Below are 19057 nucleotides of genomic sequence, written 5' to 3' on the forward strand. Positions count from 1 at the left end.
GCTGCCTGGGGTGACTGTGGTTCCTCTGAACCTCCCTAAGCTTGGGTGAGCTCAGGTGTCACCCTCCTCCCAAGCTGGGGGGGGGGCAATAAAAAAGCAGGGGCATTCCCTTGAGCAAGAAGAAGTGAGGGCAGTTATATTCCTACTGCCTCTGAAGCTTTAGGACAGAGACTTGTGTGGGGTTGAGTGTCAAAGACTCTAATCAAGCTTCTCAGTGATTTTCTTTGTAATAGTTTTACTATTTAGGGTCTCTGAAAATAGGAAAGGAGGCTGGTTTAAAAGTCTCTCCCACCCCTAAAAATATAAAAAAGAAGGTAAAAGAGGGGGAATATAAGTGAAAATGATCTGGCAAGTATAGTGATCTTGGTGGCTGGTAGGCAGGTGAAATGTTTTCCATGTGGAATTCCAGGGTGGAAGCAGCCTTGAAGTAGCTCCATTTTGGGGTGGTCTGGTCCCCCTCAGTCAGGTGCAGTCTGATGTATGCAGTGATGGTCAGGAGCTTGGACTTCCTTCAAGGGTGGCAGTTGTGTCCCCCTCCTTCTGTCTGTGGGGTCTCTCCACCAAAGCTCTCTTCTCCAGACCCGTTGCCTCAATGGATGGTTTTACTTAGATTTACAGATGGTATCTTCTCTGAGCACTCTCCCAGTCCTCAAGTTATACAGTGAAAGCTCTTCTTTGTCTTCAGTCTCAGACACCTTATAGAAATGAACTTCTACTTTCAAGCTCTGCATATTTAGACAAATATAAATGCTTTCCTTTCTGTGCAGTTGGCTTTCCTCAAGTGTCTGGTGACTTTTGAGTGTGTGCTGGGCATGCTGCTCTGTCTTGGGGAAGGCCTGGCTTCTTCTGGGCATGGGGCTCATAGGCACTGACAGATTCTTTTCCCAAGATCCTACACTGACTTTCCCAGTGGAGGCAGACACTTGTTCCTGTTGTCTGGCTCATGGTGGTGGGTGAGGGTCAACTGGCCTGGCTGCCTCCACTAGGTACCCTGATAATCATCCCAAGACTTCTCTGCTCTTGCCTCCTTCTGGGCATGAAGCACCCTTGGTGCTGTACCCACCTTTTGGGGCAGGACCTTCAGCTGTTTCCTGGGCTGTGGGTTCAATCCAATGCAGTCTGCTTTCACTCCTTTAGGAATTTCTCTGAACCACTGAATTCTCTTTCTCATTTTCCAGTGTGGCTATGTACATGTACATATATATGTGACTGTACATATATATGCATTTACTTCTTATATCTTTTTTTTCATTTCTAGGGTTTGCAGTGTATGCTCATCACCCAAGTAATTTCCTACTCTATGATGTTCACAGTCAACAATCTATGTTCATAAATGATATACATACGACTTCAGAGCTGGAGGAGGAATCATAGCAAATTATTGTGGGTGGCTGACCAGTGAGGATTTCTCCCAAACCCTTCTTTAAACCCTTTGAAACTTGAAGCTTTTCCAAATCAAACCTTACATGGAACTCTAGTATTAAGCCTATAAAGAGTGGAGGTGCTATGGTTGAAGGGGGCTCAGCAGCCTCACCCCGAGAGATCTCCTAGAACATCCGGAGCTAAGAAGGTATTTCAATTGTGAGGGCACAAACATGCTGCTGAGGGGGCAAGTGATAAGAGAATGGGGACTTGCGTTTGCCAAGATAGAGGGCATTGGTGAGTCGACAGTACAGGTGTTGGTGGAGTGGGAGCAGGGATGAGGCTGAGTTTAAAAAATTAAAGGAATGAGCATTTTTTAAACTTTCAAGATACACTTATAATTGTTTTGTAAAAGAGTTGTGTCCCAAATTTGAGGAAAACAGTGGCTGATTCCTCTTGGATGACTCCCATCTTTCCCCTGGCTCCTAATTGCCTGGAGCCCTCCTAGTCCTACCCTCTGATTTGTGGGAGCTCTAATTTATAAATGAGATCAGGATATGGAAAAAACTGCAGGCAGAGGCTCTTGGGGCAGCTTTGTCTTACTCAAATCCAAACGGATGCTGGTGTCCCTCCTAAAGTCAGCAGGGCTAGGGCCTTAGCTTAGGGAGGGTTTGACGTAAAGCCCAGGGGCTTTCTGAGGAAGAAGCTATAGGGTTGGGATCCAGCGAGTCGGTTCTGACCATGGGCTGCCACCACCCCCTGCAGGCCGTGCCATGGTACTGCCCCTCCATGCCCAGGGACAGACTAGCCGGGGTAGGCCGAGCCAGACCTTGCCAGGAAGGTGGTGCCGCCTTTGGGAGCAGGTGCCTGAAGACCACGAATGTTAATGTTAAAATCTGATGTGCTCAGTCTCACAGAATCCGAGCTGCCTACATATGCTGGATTCCTACAAGTGGCCACAACCCCCGCATTAATGAGAGAGGAAGAGGGACAGTAAAATACTCTTGAAAGCCAGCAAATATGGGAAGGGGGACAACAAAACATGACTTTCACGGCAACCACTTGCTGCTCAGAACACCTTCCTTTCTGGAGACGTCTGGGATGAGGCAGGGATTCTGCATGTGAAAGTAATTTGAGCATAGCAAAAGCTGGGAAGTCACAGTGATGCATCATGTGGCCCTTTGGGGAAATACTGTCTGTTAGCAGATGGAAGCATTTGTTAAGGTGTGGATGGAGGTCTCAGTAGGGAAATGGGCCATCAGCTTCAGAGAGCCTTTGAGCAAGACTGGTCACTGCTTAGAGCTTCGAGTTTAACTAAGGGACGCTGTAGGAGGCCAATGCTCCCTGGTGTCCTGGCAAAGTCTTCCTGGAAGAGGGATGCCCAGATCTTAAGTCAACCAGGAAAAGAGCTGAAGAGTCACCTTCAGGGTGAACTGGACCACCTTTTATCCCACTTTCAATGGTGGGCGTGGCTCTGGTGTTGTGGAAGCTTAGCAGTGCAGGGTCTGGAAGCTCACAGGATACCAGAGAGACTTACTACTCAAGGTGTGGTCCCAGGAGGGGACTGCTCAACATAACACTTTGAAAAACATTATTTTATTTGATTCTCTCAATATCTAGAGACAGGCATTCTTATTAAAATTATTCTCATCTTAGGGGTTAAAAAAAAAAAAGAAAAAGGAAAACCCAAGGTCCAATACTGATCAGGGTCACAGAGCTAGGAAGTGGCCTGGATGGGACCCTAACCCAGCAACTCTGGCTCCAAATCCCTTGGCTCTGTTACTACCAATGCTTTGTCTCAAATGTTTATTTCTGGGGATAGAGGAAATGTAGGTAGAGGTGGGGAAGAGGAACCATGGAATTAGAGCTTCATTTATTCCAGGTCAATTTCACCAACATCATCAGATAAAGGAGGAAATAACTTTAAGGGGAAACCAAATGGTCTTCAGTAGAGATGCTGGGGTAATTCCAAATGGGGTAGACAGCACGAATCAAATATAAGTCCTGGGTGCACACAGCCAGAGAGAGAGAGAGAGGTTTAACTTTTCTTTGGGGAGAGGTTGAGCAGTTCAAGGCTAAACCGCCCGTAAGGTCGTCCCAACCACTCAGCTACATGTGACCCCCTCTAAGGGGGGATACACCAAGACAGAAATGAGGAGGGAGACTGTCATACAGCTGGAGGGCCATCCAGTTAGGTGTTTGGTCCTTAACATGGGAAAGTACTCCCTATAGAGCTAGAGCTGAGAGGCCTGTTATTGGAAGGTATAATAAAAAAGACATCAGCACCCTTGGGTCAGCGAGTGATTGTAGATAAATGTCACCGAGAACAAATCTATAGGGTAGAATCAGGAGAGGCACAGCTGTGTGCTGACCACATTGGCAAGCTGTTGGCATCGATCTGCCTAACACCCTGGACCTGAAATCTCTTTCATGTGGTACTTTTCATAGGTAGTATTCTTTGAAAGTTGGTTTTCTTGGATCAAAGTAGTCTGGCTATTTTGTGGGTGATAGGAAGTGGGGCGGTGGGGTCGGTGCTGGGGGAGAAGCTTGCTTACCAGAAAGGGATACACTTTGGAGTTCGATATTGGGCATTTTTAGGCCTCGCTAATGCATGTCCTCCAAAACCAACACTCCTCACCCCACTTAGCTTGTCAAAGGTTTTGCATGGCCAAGGAGGGAAGAAAACTCTGAGTGCAAGGTCCCTGGGGTGGGGGGAGCACGGACTGGCACAACTCTCCTGGCTGGGCCAGGGCTTGGCCCTGGGAGACCCTTAGCTTGGATTCAGACAGATGCAAAGGAGAAGAAAACACCACCATTACTCAACCAACCCAATATAACCTTAATTTAGGTCACGTTCACCCAGTCTTTGCAAAGAACACTATTAGAAAAGGATGTGACTCATGCGTGGCAACCACCATTTACATCTCACCTTACATTCTGTCTACATGGTTCACTTTATAGAGCAAGTATTTAAAATGCTGATATCTAACTCTTCCCAAGCCTTGGCTTTCTTCCTGGAGAGGATGGGCTTGTAAAGACACCTGTGGGCTGGTCATTTCTTTGGTATTTGCAAGGCTGGGTTAAAATCAGTTGTGATGAGAACTTGGTGTTTTGCCCATTTCTTTCAAGCTCCTGCTTCAGTGAAGACATAGGAAGAATCCTTTTGGATAGAAAATCTCCACTACAAAGGACACACAGCCACGCCACATTTTTAGTCTTTTATTTTTTTAAGTAAAGAAATTCCATTGAATCAAAGATAACAAAATTACAGGTTTTGTTTGTAATGGTCTTTGTTTACCACCACACAGAATCAAAACAGAACCAAAAGTAATATGAGAACATAAAATGATCAAGGACACCACTGTTTAGTATAATTTCTTAATAAAGGTAAATATCCTCATATTTAGAAAAAATTGCATTGCTAGTTGCAAATCTTAAACACCTCAGTGCTGGAGGATCCTGTATTCCACCTCCCCCACCCCCCAATCCACCAGCACAGAGGCTTTCAGAACACAAACTCAAAAATACATTATTTTCAGGGCAGCATTTGAAGTTTCAGAAAGTCCAAAAAAAAAAAAAAACCAAACAAAACAAACAAAAATTAGGAATGTGAAAGTGATGGTTCTCAAAAATCAATCTGGAAGCAGATCTGCCAACAGAAGAATGTGGTTCATGGAAGTCTAACCAGGAAAGGGGGAGATGCAAACTGGCTCCCCCCTCCACACCCCCAGCTCCTGGTGTCGCTAAGGCAGCTGCAGTGGCAGAAGTCAAAAGCTCAGGTACAGTGAAGGTCTTTCTGAGGCAGTGGGAGAGACCCAGATCATCTGAAACTGGTGTGGAGAGGTGACAGGATTCTACATGGACTTGTGCTTTAGGAAAACTAAAGAGGCCAAAACAAAAACCAAACCAAACCTAACTCCCACACCCAGGAACTCGGTCCACCCACTGGGAGGGAGTGGCTGGCGCTGGGACTGAGGGCTCAGCAATTATTCTAGGTGACTGTTGGCTGCTCCTTGTGGGTGGTCTGGAAGGAGAATGCCTGTTGAGATGAAGGGTATTTCTGCAGGTGCTATACGTGGACTGTCCCCAACTTACGGCGATAGATTTCTTGGCTAATGGGGACCAGAACGGGGAGATGGCAGGTTATAGGTTTTATTACTAACTGACAGGAGTCGAGTTAAAGGACTTAATCCACTGGTTGGAAATTAACTTCAGCTTATTCATTAGAGATAGATGAATGTTTTACCCACAATACATGCTAGGAAAAACGGTTCAGAAAACATGGTGTGTGTGGGGGGGCTGACTCCTTCAAAAGGGGCAGCTGTCTACCATCTGGGGTCTGAGGATGGCTGCCGAGCTGGGCTCTGCAGCCTGCTTCCAAGGGCCACTTCGGGGGGATGCCTGGGCTACAGCGTCCGGAGGCAGTGGCAGCAGTGACACAGGCAAGAGGAAGCAGCTTTAGTTTTGGATAGCATTCCAGTTCTCACTGCGAGTAGGGGCCCGTTCCCCTTCAAATACAATTTGGCAAAAGCAATTCTAGTTTATGAAGAGGGGGGCACTTCCCTCTGCTTTGATAACAGGGGGGAGAAGAAAACCTTTCCAATGCCAAAGGCAGGCCACTTTTCATGGTTTTTTGAAGCATCCAAAGTGGCTTTGAACAACAGAGTGAGGCCAAGAAGGAAGAAAGGCGTCAGAGATGAGGTGTTTGGCCAGTTCTGGATTGTTCTTATTGTCAGGCATGGGGGGCACCTAATGTAATAAGGAGCGTACAGGCCACATGAAGACATTTTCTGGTTTTGCTGTAGCTTTGCTTCAGACTTCTACAGCAGAATAATTTGAATTCCAAAGCCACAATAGTGTTGTACTACCAGGGGATATTCTAGAGGCAAGTTAAGGCTTTCTGGGCAAAGAGAACAATTCCAGATGGTATTGTGAGCGGATGCTGCAGTGAAATGCTTCTTAATAACTCTCCTGTCCTGCCTTAGATGACAAAGACCTGAGTTTCAACTCAACGTGATGTTTCAGTGATCTTCACTTTAGCGCTAAGTCAGAAGCAATGCCACGGGCAAAGAAAAGCCTCTCACAGCTCAGACATCCGCTTGCCCGGCAAACACTAACAAGAACACACGTATTGTTTCCCCGGAGCTGGCAAAACGGATCTCAAGCCACACAGTGACAAAGAGAGCTCTCATTCAGATGCCAGGCATATAAGCTCAGCTACCCAGAAAGTTCAGCTTTAATGAAGACTGTAGTTTTAGAATGAAAGTCTGAGCAGGAAGGGTTTCTGCCCTGGGAACTCTCAAAGCTTGCCCGAGTCACACAGAAGGATGGGGATATTCACCTCGTTCCAACGGTCAGCACCTGTCCCAGTCATAAGACCACCCTCAGTACAGAAAGAATATTGAGATGACAGTGGAGGCTCTGAAGAGAAGCCAGTCAGAGACACAGGGCTTTGGGCAAAAATCAAGGGTCTTCACCAGCAAAGGCTGAATGCAGTAGCTCCCTCTCTCCAAGTCCCCTCAAGATAAGCCCGAAGTCTTGACTTATCTGTTTCCACTTGCAAGGGCTGTAAGAAGGCCAGCGGGAATGTTCTGGCAAATGACGTGTACGTAGATGAAGTGGACTTAGAGATGGTCTAAGATGAGGTAATTGGGGCTCGGAGAGGTGAAGTGATTGCCCACAATCCAATGTGAATTAGAGATAGGACAAGAATCCAAGTCTCCTGAACCCTGGTTCCCTAACACCATGTCAAGAAAGGGACGCTCCCCTTGCAGGTATATTCCCACTTTCATGTGTAAAACGCTGCGGGAGGTTCAAAGAATATAGTGACAACAAACAACTTTCTGCCTTCCTTCTGCTCTGGAATCACTGGTGCAAACCCACGGGCGGGAAGGTAAGAGGTTTTCTTCAAGTCTGTTAAACTCCCTACTAACATAAATGCATAAAGGAGACTTGAGACCATTTTTTCAAGTCAGATAATCCTGACTTGACTGGGATCTTCATCAGTCTTCAAATGTTTAGAGGCAGGGAGAACAACCCGGAGAATTGTTAAAAACCTGCTTGGTTTTTAACATGTTCTTCCTGCGATAGAACTGTCTAGGTCTCTGCAATTTATATCCTTAACCTGATTTTACTGTATTTTTAACCTGATTTTAAAATATAATATTCAAATACTCTTTGAAAATTCTGCCTTGTTTCAGCCCAAGAGGACCTCAGTAGCAAGAAGAGCCCTCACATTATCATCAGGAACGAACGAAAAGCAAGGAAAGCTGGAGGAAGGAAAAAGCTGACCTACATATAAAATGCTGCTCCCTTGTTTATTAGGCGAGCTCGCATCTCTGTAAATTCAATGCCTCTGTGCTCTCATTCAGGGACAAACAAGAATTTTCCTGTAAGATAGCCACAGTTACACTCTTATTTCCATGCCTGAGAGCCTGAAGCTTGAACAGAGGCCTTCAGTTGATTTCATGTGAGCCAAAATGGAATGTAAGTGCCATTCAGAGTCACACACTAAAAAGATTTCAGCTGGGAGGCGGTCCCCACAGTCCTGTGGGGTAAATTCCGGTTATGTGGCAACAAAGCCTGTGCCTCGAGCCCTGCCTCTCCTCCGTGGACCACCAGAACTGCCGTGCACACCAGGCTCCAAGGACTTGTGCCCCCATCCCCGCCAAGTGTGTGACAACAGGACTGTTTTCTCCTCCTGAATGGAGCTGGTACCTGGCCACTACTTTGTCAGAATAGATCAAGGGATGTGACCTAAGGCAAATGAAAAGGAGCCTCTTGCTTCCTGGGATGGTGATTCAACCCCATTAAGTTATTGCTTCGTTCATCTGATTTCACAAAAAAGGTCTTGAGACATGAAGGTTGTAGCAGGATATATGACCGTGAATCTTCTAGATTATAGCTGTGGTTGTTGGTTGGAAGGAAAAATAACAGAGGGGAGAGACTAGCTTCGAAATTGAGGGGTAGATGATAAAGTGCCAATTTGTACTAAAAGAACATGAAAAAGAAATGCACTTGAAAAGTAACAACTTGGGGGGAAAGTCACAATGATGAATTTGGTGTGTGTGGGAAATTGTACCGAAGCAAAGTCGAGACCATAGAAGTCTCAGTCTCTTCAGATACAGCTGTTTTTGATGTTATTATTTAGGATGATCTGGTGATTGTCAGAAAACAACTTCTTCAGGTTACAGACATTACTGTCACATGACTTGGACCGATGCCCAAACTACATCCACCTGCGGCCATGAGGGTCTAAATCCAGGCCCTCAGGTGGCTCCCTTTACCCCTTAAACATCCACATACAGACCCACTATTTATATTCCTGTCTGTCCTATAGCAAAGGAGAGGAAGCCAGGACATTTTTTTTTTTAAAGTATCTAGGTCCTTTCACTTGTAATTCTGTTTAGTTCCAGATAGCAACTGCTGATTTTTCAAAGTGCAGGGTTTTTAGATATTCAAGTACCACAGGATTGGAGGAAAGGAGTACTTGAAATGTAGAGTGACTTTTCATTTGAGAAGATAACACTCTGGAAAGATCTATCCAACAGGCTACAAATATGAGCTATTACATTACAAAATCTGGTTTCAAAATCACACCCTCTTCAGTTGGAAAGATATTTCTCCAAACTCAGATCCAACTTTTGAATTGTTTGGTATCAAAAGCCAGAGTTAGAGAGACCTGGATTAAAAAAATAAAATTATAACTGAGTGCTTTAAAAAAAAAAAACCCCAAAATACCCCTCTTTATATGAAATGAGGGACAGAAAAAAAAAAAAAGAAAGGCAAATGATGACGTCTACATGCTTAGAATAGCTCTCAGGCTTCCCTGGAGAGGTGTTCTCTCAAACCTCAGTAAACTGAGTTTGTCATTGAACTTTAGAACTGGTAGCGATATTGGCAATCTACCTGGCCCAAGTCCCCCATTTTACAGGTGAAGAAATAAAAGTTCAAAGGGACTTTTCCAGGGTCATATAGCCAGTGAGAGGCAGAGTCAGGCATGGCCTGAAGTGTTCACCCCCAGCCCAAGCCCTTTCTGAGACATCACATAGCGATCACACCAGGGCAGCCGTACACGACAGGCCTTGCAGCTTTGGAGGCTCCTGGGTTCTAAGAGATACCTCCGACTACGAATTTCAACAACACAAACTACCGAGATGTTTCTAATTTAAAGGCTCCGCACAACCGTGCTTCTCAAATTTGCCTGGTGAGGAGAATCACCTGGGGCACTTGTCAAAAATTAGAATCCCCAGGCCCCTTCCCAGACCCACTGAAACAGCTTCTCCAAGGGGAGGGACCTGGGAGGCTGAATTCGTAACAAGCGCCCCAGGTAACTCTCATCATCAGCAACCTGTGGGAAAACTGTCTTAGAAGACAGTGAGGGAGAAACTTGGTTTGTGACTCAAGGGAATTTTCTTTGCCATGTAAGAGGCCACAGTCTTGGCCTGGGAGGCCCAGGGCCCCAGGCTCCCAAGCTGAGCTGCATCTACAGCATTGGCTCTTCTTAGGGTCTACGTCAGGACACATACACCACCACAGAATAACATACATCCTTCACTGCTCTTGGGGAAAAGCCTGCTGATTGGCAAAGCAAAACTGGTGTTCAGACACATTTTTAATAGGGAAACTAGATGTAATTGGCTTGAAAGCAATCAAATGCTGACACCGGACAGGAGGGTGAAAACCCCGTCGCTTGTCACCATGGCTAACAATGCAGTGGAGAAAACCAGTAACTAAGCACAAAAATAGCCTGGAGCTCCCAGGGACGGCCACCTACTTCAAGTCAGGTGTATCTAGTGGGTGGTCCCCGTTGATGGTGTGAGGTCAGATCCAGGTCACTGAGAGGGAGATGGGAGACCTGAAACAGCCGGTGACCAGGGCAGCTGGAGCGCACCAGAGTCCGGGGTGTGCCTCACTCCAGGTCGGCCTCCACCTGCTCCGTGTCAGAGCACTGCGACTTGTTACGTTCCCACTGGCAAATGGCGTTGGCGTACTCCACCACCAGCTTATCCATCCATGTCAGGGGCTCGGGGAACAGCACGGACCCCTCAAAGAAGCCCAGGTGGCCCCCGTGCAGGGGCAGCACAAACATGACGTTCTCCCGTTTCTCTGCAGGAGAAAGGCAGCTGAGTGAGTCACTGTTCTCTGACCAGCTCCAGGGCAGGAGGTGCAAAAGTGAGCTGGCCAGGGCGGCCCAGGCTTTCCCCACAGGCGAAGGTGTCACCTAAGTGGGCATCTGATTTCTACTCCCTCTGCCTTGTTCACCAAAGCGGGAGGGAGATTTGATGGGGCAGGCAAGATGGTGGGATCTAGCAGGTTTTGGAATAGCAGCTTGGCTTTGGAGCAGAATGGGTACCGGCTTAGGAGATCCTTAAAACTCTAAGTGGTTCTCAAACTTGGCTGCATATTAGAATCACCTGGGTTTTTTGTTTTTTATGATCCCTATGTTGCATCCAGACCAATGAGATTCTGATTTGAGGGTGGGGGTGGGGTGGAGTTGGGGAGTGGTAGGTTAGAGAGGGAGGACCCAGGCATTGGTGTTGCTAAAACTCCCCAGCTGACTTGATTGTACAGCCAAGTACCTCCCAACTTCGTGTATCCAAATCACCTGGGAGACTGCCTTAAAATGCAGATTTGGCTTTAATAGGCCTGGGGAAGGAGCTGAGATTCTGCATTTCTTTTTTTAAAAGATATTTATTTATTTATTTGGCTGCACTGGGTCTTAGTTGTGGCATGTGGGATCTTTAGTTGTGGCATGCAGGCTCTTAGTTGCAGTGTGCAGGATCCCGACCAGGGATGGAACCCGGGCCCCCTGCATTGGAAGCATGGAGTCTTAACCACTTCGCCACCGGGGAAGTCCCCAGATTCTGCATTTCTGACAAGATCCCGGGTGATGCCGATGCTACTGGTGGGGACCAGGCTTTGAGGAGGGATTCAAAACACTTACACTCTTATTTACTAGAGAACCAGATGAACTCAATAGAGTCAATGATTTTTCATTACAGAACTTTATTTTCCAAGGCTAAAACATAAAGCTGCAAGTTGAGTTAAAAGACGGCCAAGCTCTCAATGGCACGTGCTAAATGGCCATTTGAGAATTATTAACCTGGAGCTTGACTTTATGAGTCCACGTTTAAGTTAGTCCCGCATGGGCTGGTAAAGCCATTACCGAAGATGTGTGCAAAATGGGCAGCCAGGTACAGTCAGGTACCACAGGGAGCATCTCTCTTCCCAGGGGGATAAGTGACAACGGGTCCCTTGCTGGCTGCTCCAGGCCTCTAAGGCGCCTCCTGGCACTCATATTTCTGGCTCTGCAAGGGCTCTTTTCTTGTCTGACACCCTTTATTCTTCCCTTTCAGCTGCTATTTGCTAAGTTTCTGTGTGACAGCATTACTGCTATGGATGTTACTTTAGATATGCAGAAGGAAACCGACATGGCTGCTTCCTCTCACTGCAGCCCACGTGGCTGCTTTTGTGTAGGGAGCCTGTGGTTTGATAGACGGTTGACACATAGCTTTTTATCACGTAATGCACCTGCGACACATGCATTCAGTCTGAGCAGAGAACGGAACTCTGTCTGGGCGTGGGTCCTTTATCTGCTTGCTATGTTATCTACGCTTTAACTTGGGGTCATGAGAGAATCAGAAGTACCCCTTTTCCCCCTGGTTAACATATGATATTTACAAGAGGAAACGTAATCACAGAGGACTGGGAAGGGAGGAGATCAGGTACAATGCAAAGTAACTTTAGATTGTGACCCAAGTGTTTCCTTCCGTTACCCTCTTTCTAGTTTCTCCCGTAGCTCCTACCTAGCATGGTGTGAGGCCATGCAAGCCTGAGGCAAGATAACATTCTCATGAACAACCTTCTTTGCTTTTTCAGTTGCTTATATTTTTATCCTCAAAGCAGACGGGGAGGCTGTCTGTCACAAGAGGTAGCAGAACTGGCTTTTTTGTTTTGCTTTTCAGGTCAAATTTTAAGTCTAAATATCTCTTTAAGTCAAACTCTCAGACTTAATGGACCCACATCCCTGAGGCCATAATTTCACAGAACACCAGGGGACTCCCCGAACCTCTTGGCTATGGATATAAATGATGATCCTGTCTCTTGCACCAGGACAGAACATGAAAAGGCTCTACCCAGGCTCCATCATAGCCCCAGAACTATCAGGCGAGAATAAATAAGAACACTGCCAAGAGATACCCTGATCGCCAGGAGATGACAGCATGATGAAGGTGACATACTGTGGCAATTTGCTGAGTGGTTGAGGGAGCAGCAGGAAGAAACACTTACCTGAAAGAGATTTTGGAATGGTTAGAAGACTTTCATGCACCAAGGGGTCATCGGCTGCATTCACCAACATGAGAGGTACATAAATCTGAAACAAGAAAATAAAGCAGAATTAAATGATCAGTTCTTTTTTAGACCCCATTGATCCAAGGCTCAAATACACTACCGGATATGTCTTTGAAGCAAAGGGAAGAGGGTCAGTGCTCAGTTTCCTGAACATGTGGACTAAGGACACCTCGTATTTCCTGGTGGTGGCAGGAATGATAACTGCCGCTGTGATCACAGCCCTGGCAGGCATGTGCAGGAGCTAAGCACCTAGTCAAGCCTAGGTGACCCACGTGCTCTGATGGAGCAAGGGTAAAGACTCTACAATACTCACTGGCAAAATATTTCTGATCGTCCGCACAGTGTCTCAGATTAGCCATACCTTTCCGAAAAATGACTTTACAGAGTTATGTACATATTCATTCAATTTATATGGTGGGGAGGAAAAAAGGAGTATGCTCCACTCCGGACAAAGGAGGCTTTCTAGAAGAATCTGAAGGTTGAAAACAGGAGCAGGCTGGTGGATATCGGGACGCTCTTGGCAGCTTTGCATTCAACATCCATTTATCAAAACAGCCAGTAAGTGTCCTTTTTCATTTTAGCAGAGGTGGTGCTGATGGGGGCGCTCAGGCATTACTGAACAGCCACGCCTAGGAACGTAATGACCGGTTGCCTCACCTGGAGGCCCCTGACACTGGCTCTGGACAGCTTCACGTTTCTGTGATGGCTTAAATGAAGACATGAAAAGCCTGGATGACGATGCTAAAGTAGGAGGGGTGGCCGATAGGACACGAAGGCAGAACTGCCATTCACAATGGTCTGCTTAAGCTGGGGGAGTGGTGGACCAAACAACAGGTGGACATTGATGGGGATAAATGGGAAGTCCTGTGTTTGAGTAGAAAGAGCAATTGCTCAAAGACAGAAGGGGAGAGACTGATTTGGTGGTGGTTCAGGTAAAAAACACGGGGGTTATGATTGGCCACAAGCTTAATTTAATACGAAGTTTATTGTAGCTGCTCACACCTGCATTAACATAAACCAGTCTACTTCGACAAAAGACATGCTCTTCTATCATTCTGATACAGAAATGCGTCTATTTTACTCTGTGCTTGCCAGATCATGGCAGGAATTTTGAGTTCAGTCCTAGGCACCACACCAACAAAATACACAATGACCAAAACAGGGTCTAGGATTATAAGAAATCTACACGGACTTCCTGTGAGGAACCATGGTAGGAACCAGGCAGGATTATACAGTCAAAGGAAGACTAAGAAAAAAAATGGGTGCAGCAGCGATTTTAAGGGCTTTCACTGCACCAAGGGGCAGCTCTGGGATTATTATATGGAGGTCACAGAGGGGCAGAGTTTGGTTCAATAATAAACCCAAGTCAACAACTAGAGCGGTTGGAGCCAGATGCTGGCTGAGCTTCCACCAGGGAAGCTTAGGAGAGATGCTTGTTATATCACGGGTGGAGCTGGATGGGGTGATACTAATTCTGAGATGCTGCTCCTTGAGTTGATGTGGTCACTCACCCTGTGCAGGTACCTCATGCAGCTTTCTTCCTCGTAATATTCCTTCAGGGAGTTATAGCCATGAAACTTCCTGGGACACACACACACATACACACACAAAGGAAAAAGACAAAACAACACTTGAAATAAGACTGGAATGCTGAATTGATTTCATTACTGTCCAGTTCCCACACTAGCTCATCATATCAGTAGAGTATACACAGGTACCAGAGTTAGGGGTTAAGAGCACCCAGCTTTGGCATCTGGCTTCAAATCCTGGCTCTGTCACTTATTGACTACAGACCTTAGGCAAAGGGTTTAACCTCTCTGAGCTTCTCCTCTGTAAAATGGAGCTAGGGACAGGAGCTTCTTTAATGGCACTGTGAGATTTATGACATTAAAGTGACATTTTATTAGCACAGTGACTGGCCCAGAGTAATTACTCAGTAAATGTTATCTGTAGTAATTATTAGCGGATGTTACATCTTTTTGAGGCAGCATAAAACCAGATGTCACTGTAGACACTAAGAAACTGCAATTCGAAGACATTTACTAGAACTTTGCTTTCAACAGAATTCTTCCTGGCAGAGTGATCTGGACCACTGTGAACTGGAATGAAATATGTACCGGATAATAGAAATGAGACAGGGATTCAAAGTTACCGACTCTGTCCCCCATGGAGCAGTAGTCAGAGACACACTGACATCAACAAACCCTTCAGTGCTCCAGCGGGCAGGTCCTGCAGCTTTGCCCTGCTCTGTGCTTTGAGAGGCCGGCACGATTCAGCCTGGAGCTCTGACACCAGGAGACAGAGTCAACCCCAGGTCAGAGGATCTCTGGAAACCTCATTTCTTTCTGACACAGATTAAGGCCTCTGGTTTGTGAATAGTAGGGTTTTTTTGTCCTGACTGGGGTCTTCAAGGTATCTCGGCTCCCCTGTAGCTGTGGATCTCTTCCACTCCCAGGCTCCTTAGACATCTCTGCCGGCGAAGGACCCTCAGGTTGGACTATTTGGGCCAAACTTGATAGGGAGGAGGCCGAGTGCAGAAATCATCTCTAGGATATTTGTCTCCATGAAATCAGCCCCTCTGAGGTCTCAGCGGGCCAGGAAGGCACTCTCGTCCTCCAGTATTACTGGTGGCAGGTTGATGAGGAGGCTGCCCAAACTGGTCATGATCATGAAAACTGCTACTATCTAGCACTATTAAAAAGGAAGAGTTTTAGGAAGAGTTGAAGAACACTCTCTTTTGGGCTTAAAAAAATTTAGAAGAGGAATGAAATTTAAGTAAGTTTGTTTGTTTTTCTCATTAGTGTAGTGTCTGCACCACAGTAAAGTTGCACAGCCCATCGTAAGTGAGGGTGGGTATAATTCATTCTCACCTTCTGAACGTGCCAGCAATTTCCCAATTTCCATTTCCTTTGAGTAACTGTTCATGGGCATATTTCAAAGTTACTTGGTGTAAGAAGGCTAGTAAAATCCCATAAGGAAGGTAAATAGAGATCTCATACTCTCAGGTCAATATGTGCCTCTCTATTGGATGAACACTAGCTTGCTTTAGGCCACACCTGAAGGTATCAAGTGATCTCTAAATAAAAAGGATGACTTTTTAAAGAGAACGATGAGGTCAGAGATTAACTTTACCTTTTCCAGCTAATGCTGACCTCAATCAGAAACTACTGGTGCCGGGAAAGAGGACACTGTCAGCGCGGTGACCTCAGGTGCCTGGAGAGGCCTGGAGGGGCTGGGCAGGGAAAGGGCAACCGAGTGAAGTGGGCGGGGTTTGCATATTACACTCAGAGGAGAGTCTTTACGCCCCTAAAGGAAGAGGCTCTGTCCATTTTTCTTGTAACACACAGCTCTCTTGGTCTAATTTTGGTTTTTCTAATTTTGATAGAGACATAGGCAGGTACAAGAGATATTTTCCTTCTCCTTTTACTCCATTGCCACATGCAGTTTATGTGACATCTGATCCCTGACCCGGTGTTGAGGACTGTGGACAACTAGGGCACGCATACCCCAGCTCCCCAGTTCAAGCTCAGTTGGCCATGCAGGAATGTAGAACGAGTGGTCAGAGCCTCTTCCTATTTTTTTTTTTTTCACATTTTTTGGCCGCGCCATGCCATGTGGCATGTGGGATCCTAGTTTCCCGACCAGGGATCTAACCTGCGCCCTCTGCATTTGAAGCGCTGAGTCCTAACCACTGGACCACCAGGGAAGTCCTCTTCCTATTTTTTTAAGAGACATTAGAAATTTGGATTTCTCTGTGAAATCTTCAGTTTTTAAACAGTGGACATTAAAAAAAACACAAAAAACCAAAACCCTTAACACTAAAGTGGGCAGAGGAAACCCCTGGCGCTGGGCAGCAACGGCCTGCTGCCTCCCTCCTTGCACCCTGCCCCAGAGCATGGGCACACCTCATCACATTGTCGTCGATCTGCATCAGGGATGTGGCTGTATAGAGGCGGCTCAGGTCCGTGTCCTCCAGGCTCTGAGGTTTCTTAACATGGTCTCCAAAAAGAGCTTGCCTACAATGAGACAAAAAGCAAACAGAGAATGAAAAGCAGATGATAAACCAAATCATCACACTGTACAATGAAATAGCTTACAGTTTTGTCAATCATACCTCAGTAAAGCTGAAAAAAAATTTTTTTTAAAGCACATGATAAACAACCACAGCCGAGCCTGCTTCCTTGCCCAGAGGCAAGCCAGGAGAGGGTCTCTGACATAGCGTATGCGGGTAACTTAGAAATAAATCCCTTCAGCCTTCAGAATGTCCCAGAGGATGCACTTGCACTGTTGACTTTTGAATAACTGAAGAAGGATCAACAGCAAGACCTTATTTTCCTTGCCCCTGTCTAAGGGGCAGCTAGACAAACCGAAGATTGTGTTTGAGCCTAGGTGACTATTACAAAACTGGTCCTGCAGAGAGGTCTCAGGATGGGCTCTGTGGCCTGTGGTGGGCTGTCAGCCAAACAGTAGGGGGCCTTAGTCTAAAGTTGTGGAGGCCCCATCTTTACACTGGTGTTGACACCGCCCCCTTTAGCAGAACCCCTTTCTCTTTATGAGCTCTTTGTGTCACTTAACAAGGAAGGTAATGGTTAACCCATTCAGCATTTGGGCAAATCAACAGCCCTCCAATATGTTAGCTAAAAAGCTAACGTATACTCAGAAGAGTAATTATTTCCAGTAAGAAAATGATCCATCTGGAGCGGATGACAATAAAGGCAGAGATCAAAATGTGCGCATTTAGATGTCCATTCCCAGCAAGGGCTCTCACTCACACAGCTGAAGGAAGACTGAGTTTGCTTTGAGGTTTGGCCCTACAGTGGGAAAAATTCATTACGGAAACTAAATGCTCTGGTATCCATTCACAACCTCTTCCAAAGAAGAGAAACAGATTTCTTAAAAATTTTTTTTTCAAAAGAGTATTAGGAAGATTATATACTTAAAGGATAGAATTCACAATTTAAAGTGTGTCCCAATAAAACTAGAAAAAAATTTTAAAAAAGAAAAGACAATGCTGATAGAGAAAAAAAATTATAATAAAGTGTCCCTAAAATTTCTAGGTGTTTGGCTTTCTGTGGTAAATTTTAAAAACGTAAATACACTGAGAGCACATCCAGAGGACTCTGCCAGTTTGTTAAGAATTACATGATGGACCTTTTGGACTAATTTATTAATGGCAAGACTGGGCCCTGTAGCAAAACAAATGTTCCCTGGGAGGAAGGAGTTCACTTTCCATTGCAGAGGTGTGGGAAGATGGACAGAGGACTTGGACTTGGTGGCTGATGGCCTGGTTTCACCCCTGCTGGAACCTCAGCAAATCGCTGGATCCAACCAAACCTCAGCTGAGCCACACCCGAATCAGAGCCCAGCACACAACTGATGCTCACACACCACTGATGCTCACACACCACGATCTGAGCAGAAACTCAGCCAGACCAGGGGACATAAGTCTCCCTGTGCCCTCCACCCACCCAACACCAGGGCCTGGGGATGTGTCTGGCAGCCTGAGGGGCCTGCGAGCGCCAGCCTTGCCCAGGCGCCATGTGAACCCTACCCACAGGAAGCCCAATCTGGGGTGCCTGGCTGGCCGGGTGGGCAGTACCATATTTTCTTTTAATCACTGAAAAAAACAGGATAAGAAACTGATCATTCAGTCAGGTTGCTTTTCCTAGGATGGCATCAAAAACCCCCTAAAATTGTACTTTTTGAGTGCCCAATATGTACCAGGCTCTGGGGGCATCAAAACACGCCCTAGCCCTTCAGTGCTCTCCAGTTTAGTTCATGATGCAGGACTCACACTGCGGAGGCAGCAGAAAAACGACTTGTGGGGGGAGGAGCTAGCTTCACAGAGGCAGATACCCGAGATGGACCTAAAAGGATGGGCTGGGTTTGGACAAGCAGAGATGAGGGGAAGGGGGTCCTCAGCAAGGGCATAAGTGGTGTGGGAGAGGCCAGAGGGCACGTGGGCCTCTGAGCGGCCTGGTCCAGCTGGAGGGGGAGGGAGGCATGGGGGAGAAGGGAGAGCCAATATCGCTAACAATAATCACAATGATGAAATCATCCCTAATATTTCTTGAGTGCTACTGAAGACCAGGTGCTGCTCTAAGCACTTGTCAGGGGCTAACCCACCAAAGGATTCTGAGCAGGAGACGGGTAGGCAGAGCATGGAGAGTGTGGACACCACGGTTGGCATCAGCGGCCGGACTCCTGTCACGCTGCTGCTTGGTCAGAACCCCAAGAGCCAGCAGAGAACGATTCTGGATCCCCAAGCACAAAAGCATCCGAAGCAGAAAAGCTCCTCAACAGTGACGGGCCACCCTCAGGATTGCCCGCATTTGGGAGA

At 46.4% G+C, this 19057-nt stretch overlaps 1 protein-coding gene across 1 annotated transcript in view; it reads right to left on the reverse strand.

The window, feature by feature from the left end:
• Positions 1 to 4655: 4655 nt before the first annotated feature.
• The window catches only part of ABHD2 (abhydrolase domain containing 2, acylglycerol lipase), a 104983-nt gene continuing 90581 nt past the window's right edge, over positions 4656 to 19057 (reverse strand). Inside the window, exons 8-11 of the mRNA XM_061179956.1 lie at positions 16623 to 16733; positions 14229 to 14298; positions 12655 to 12739; positions 4656 to 10470 (exon numbers count right to left, since the gene is read on the reverse strand). Coding sequence (XP_061035939.1) covers positions 10274 to 10470; positions 12655 to 12739; positions 14229 to 14298; positions 16623 to 16733 — 463 coding nt within the window. The 3' untranslated portion in view covers positions 4656 to 10273. The remainder of the gene's footprint in view (positions 10471 to 12654; positions 12740 to 14228; positions 14299 to 16622; positions 16734 to 19057) is intronic.

This window comes from Eubalaena glacialis, chromosome 2 (genome assembly GCF_028564815.1).
Source record: "Eubalaena glacialis isolate mEubGla1 chromosome 2, mEubGla1.1.hap2.+ XY, whole genome shotgun sequence".
Classification (NCBI taxonomy): domain Eukaryota; kingdom Metazoa; phylum Chordata; class Mammalia; order Artiodactyla; family Balaenidae; genus Eubalaena; species Eubalaena glacialis.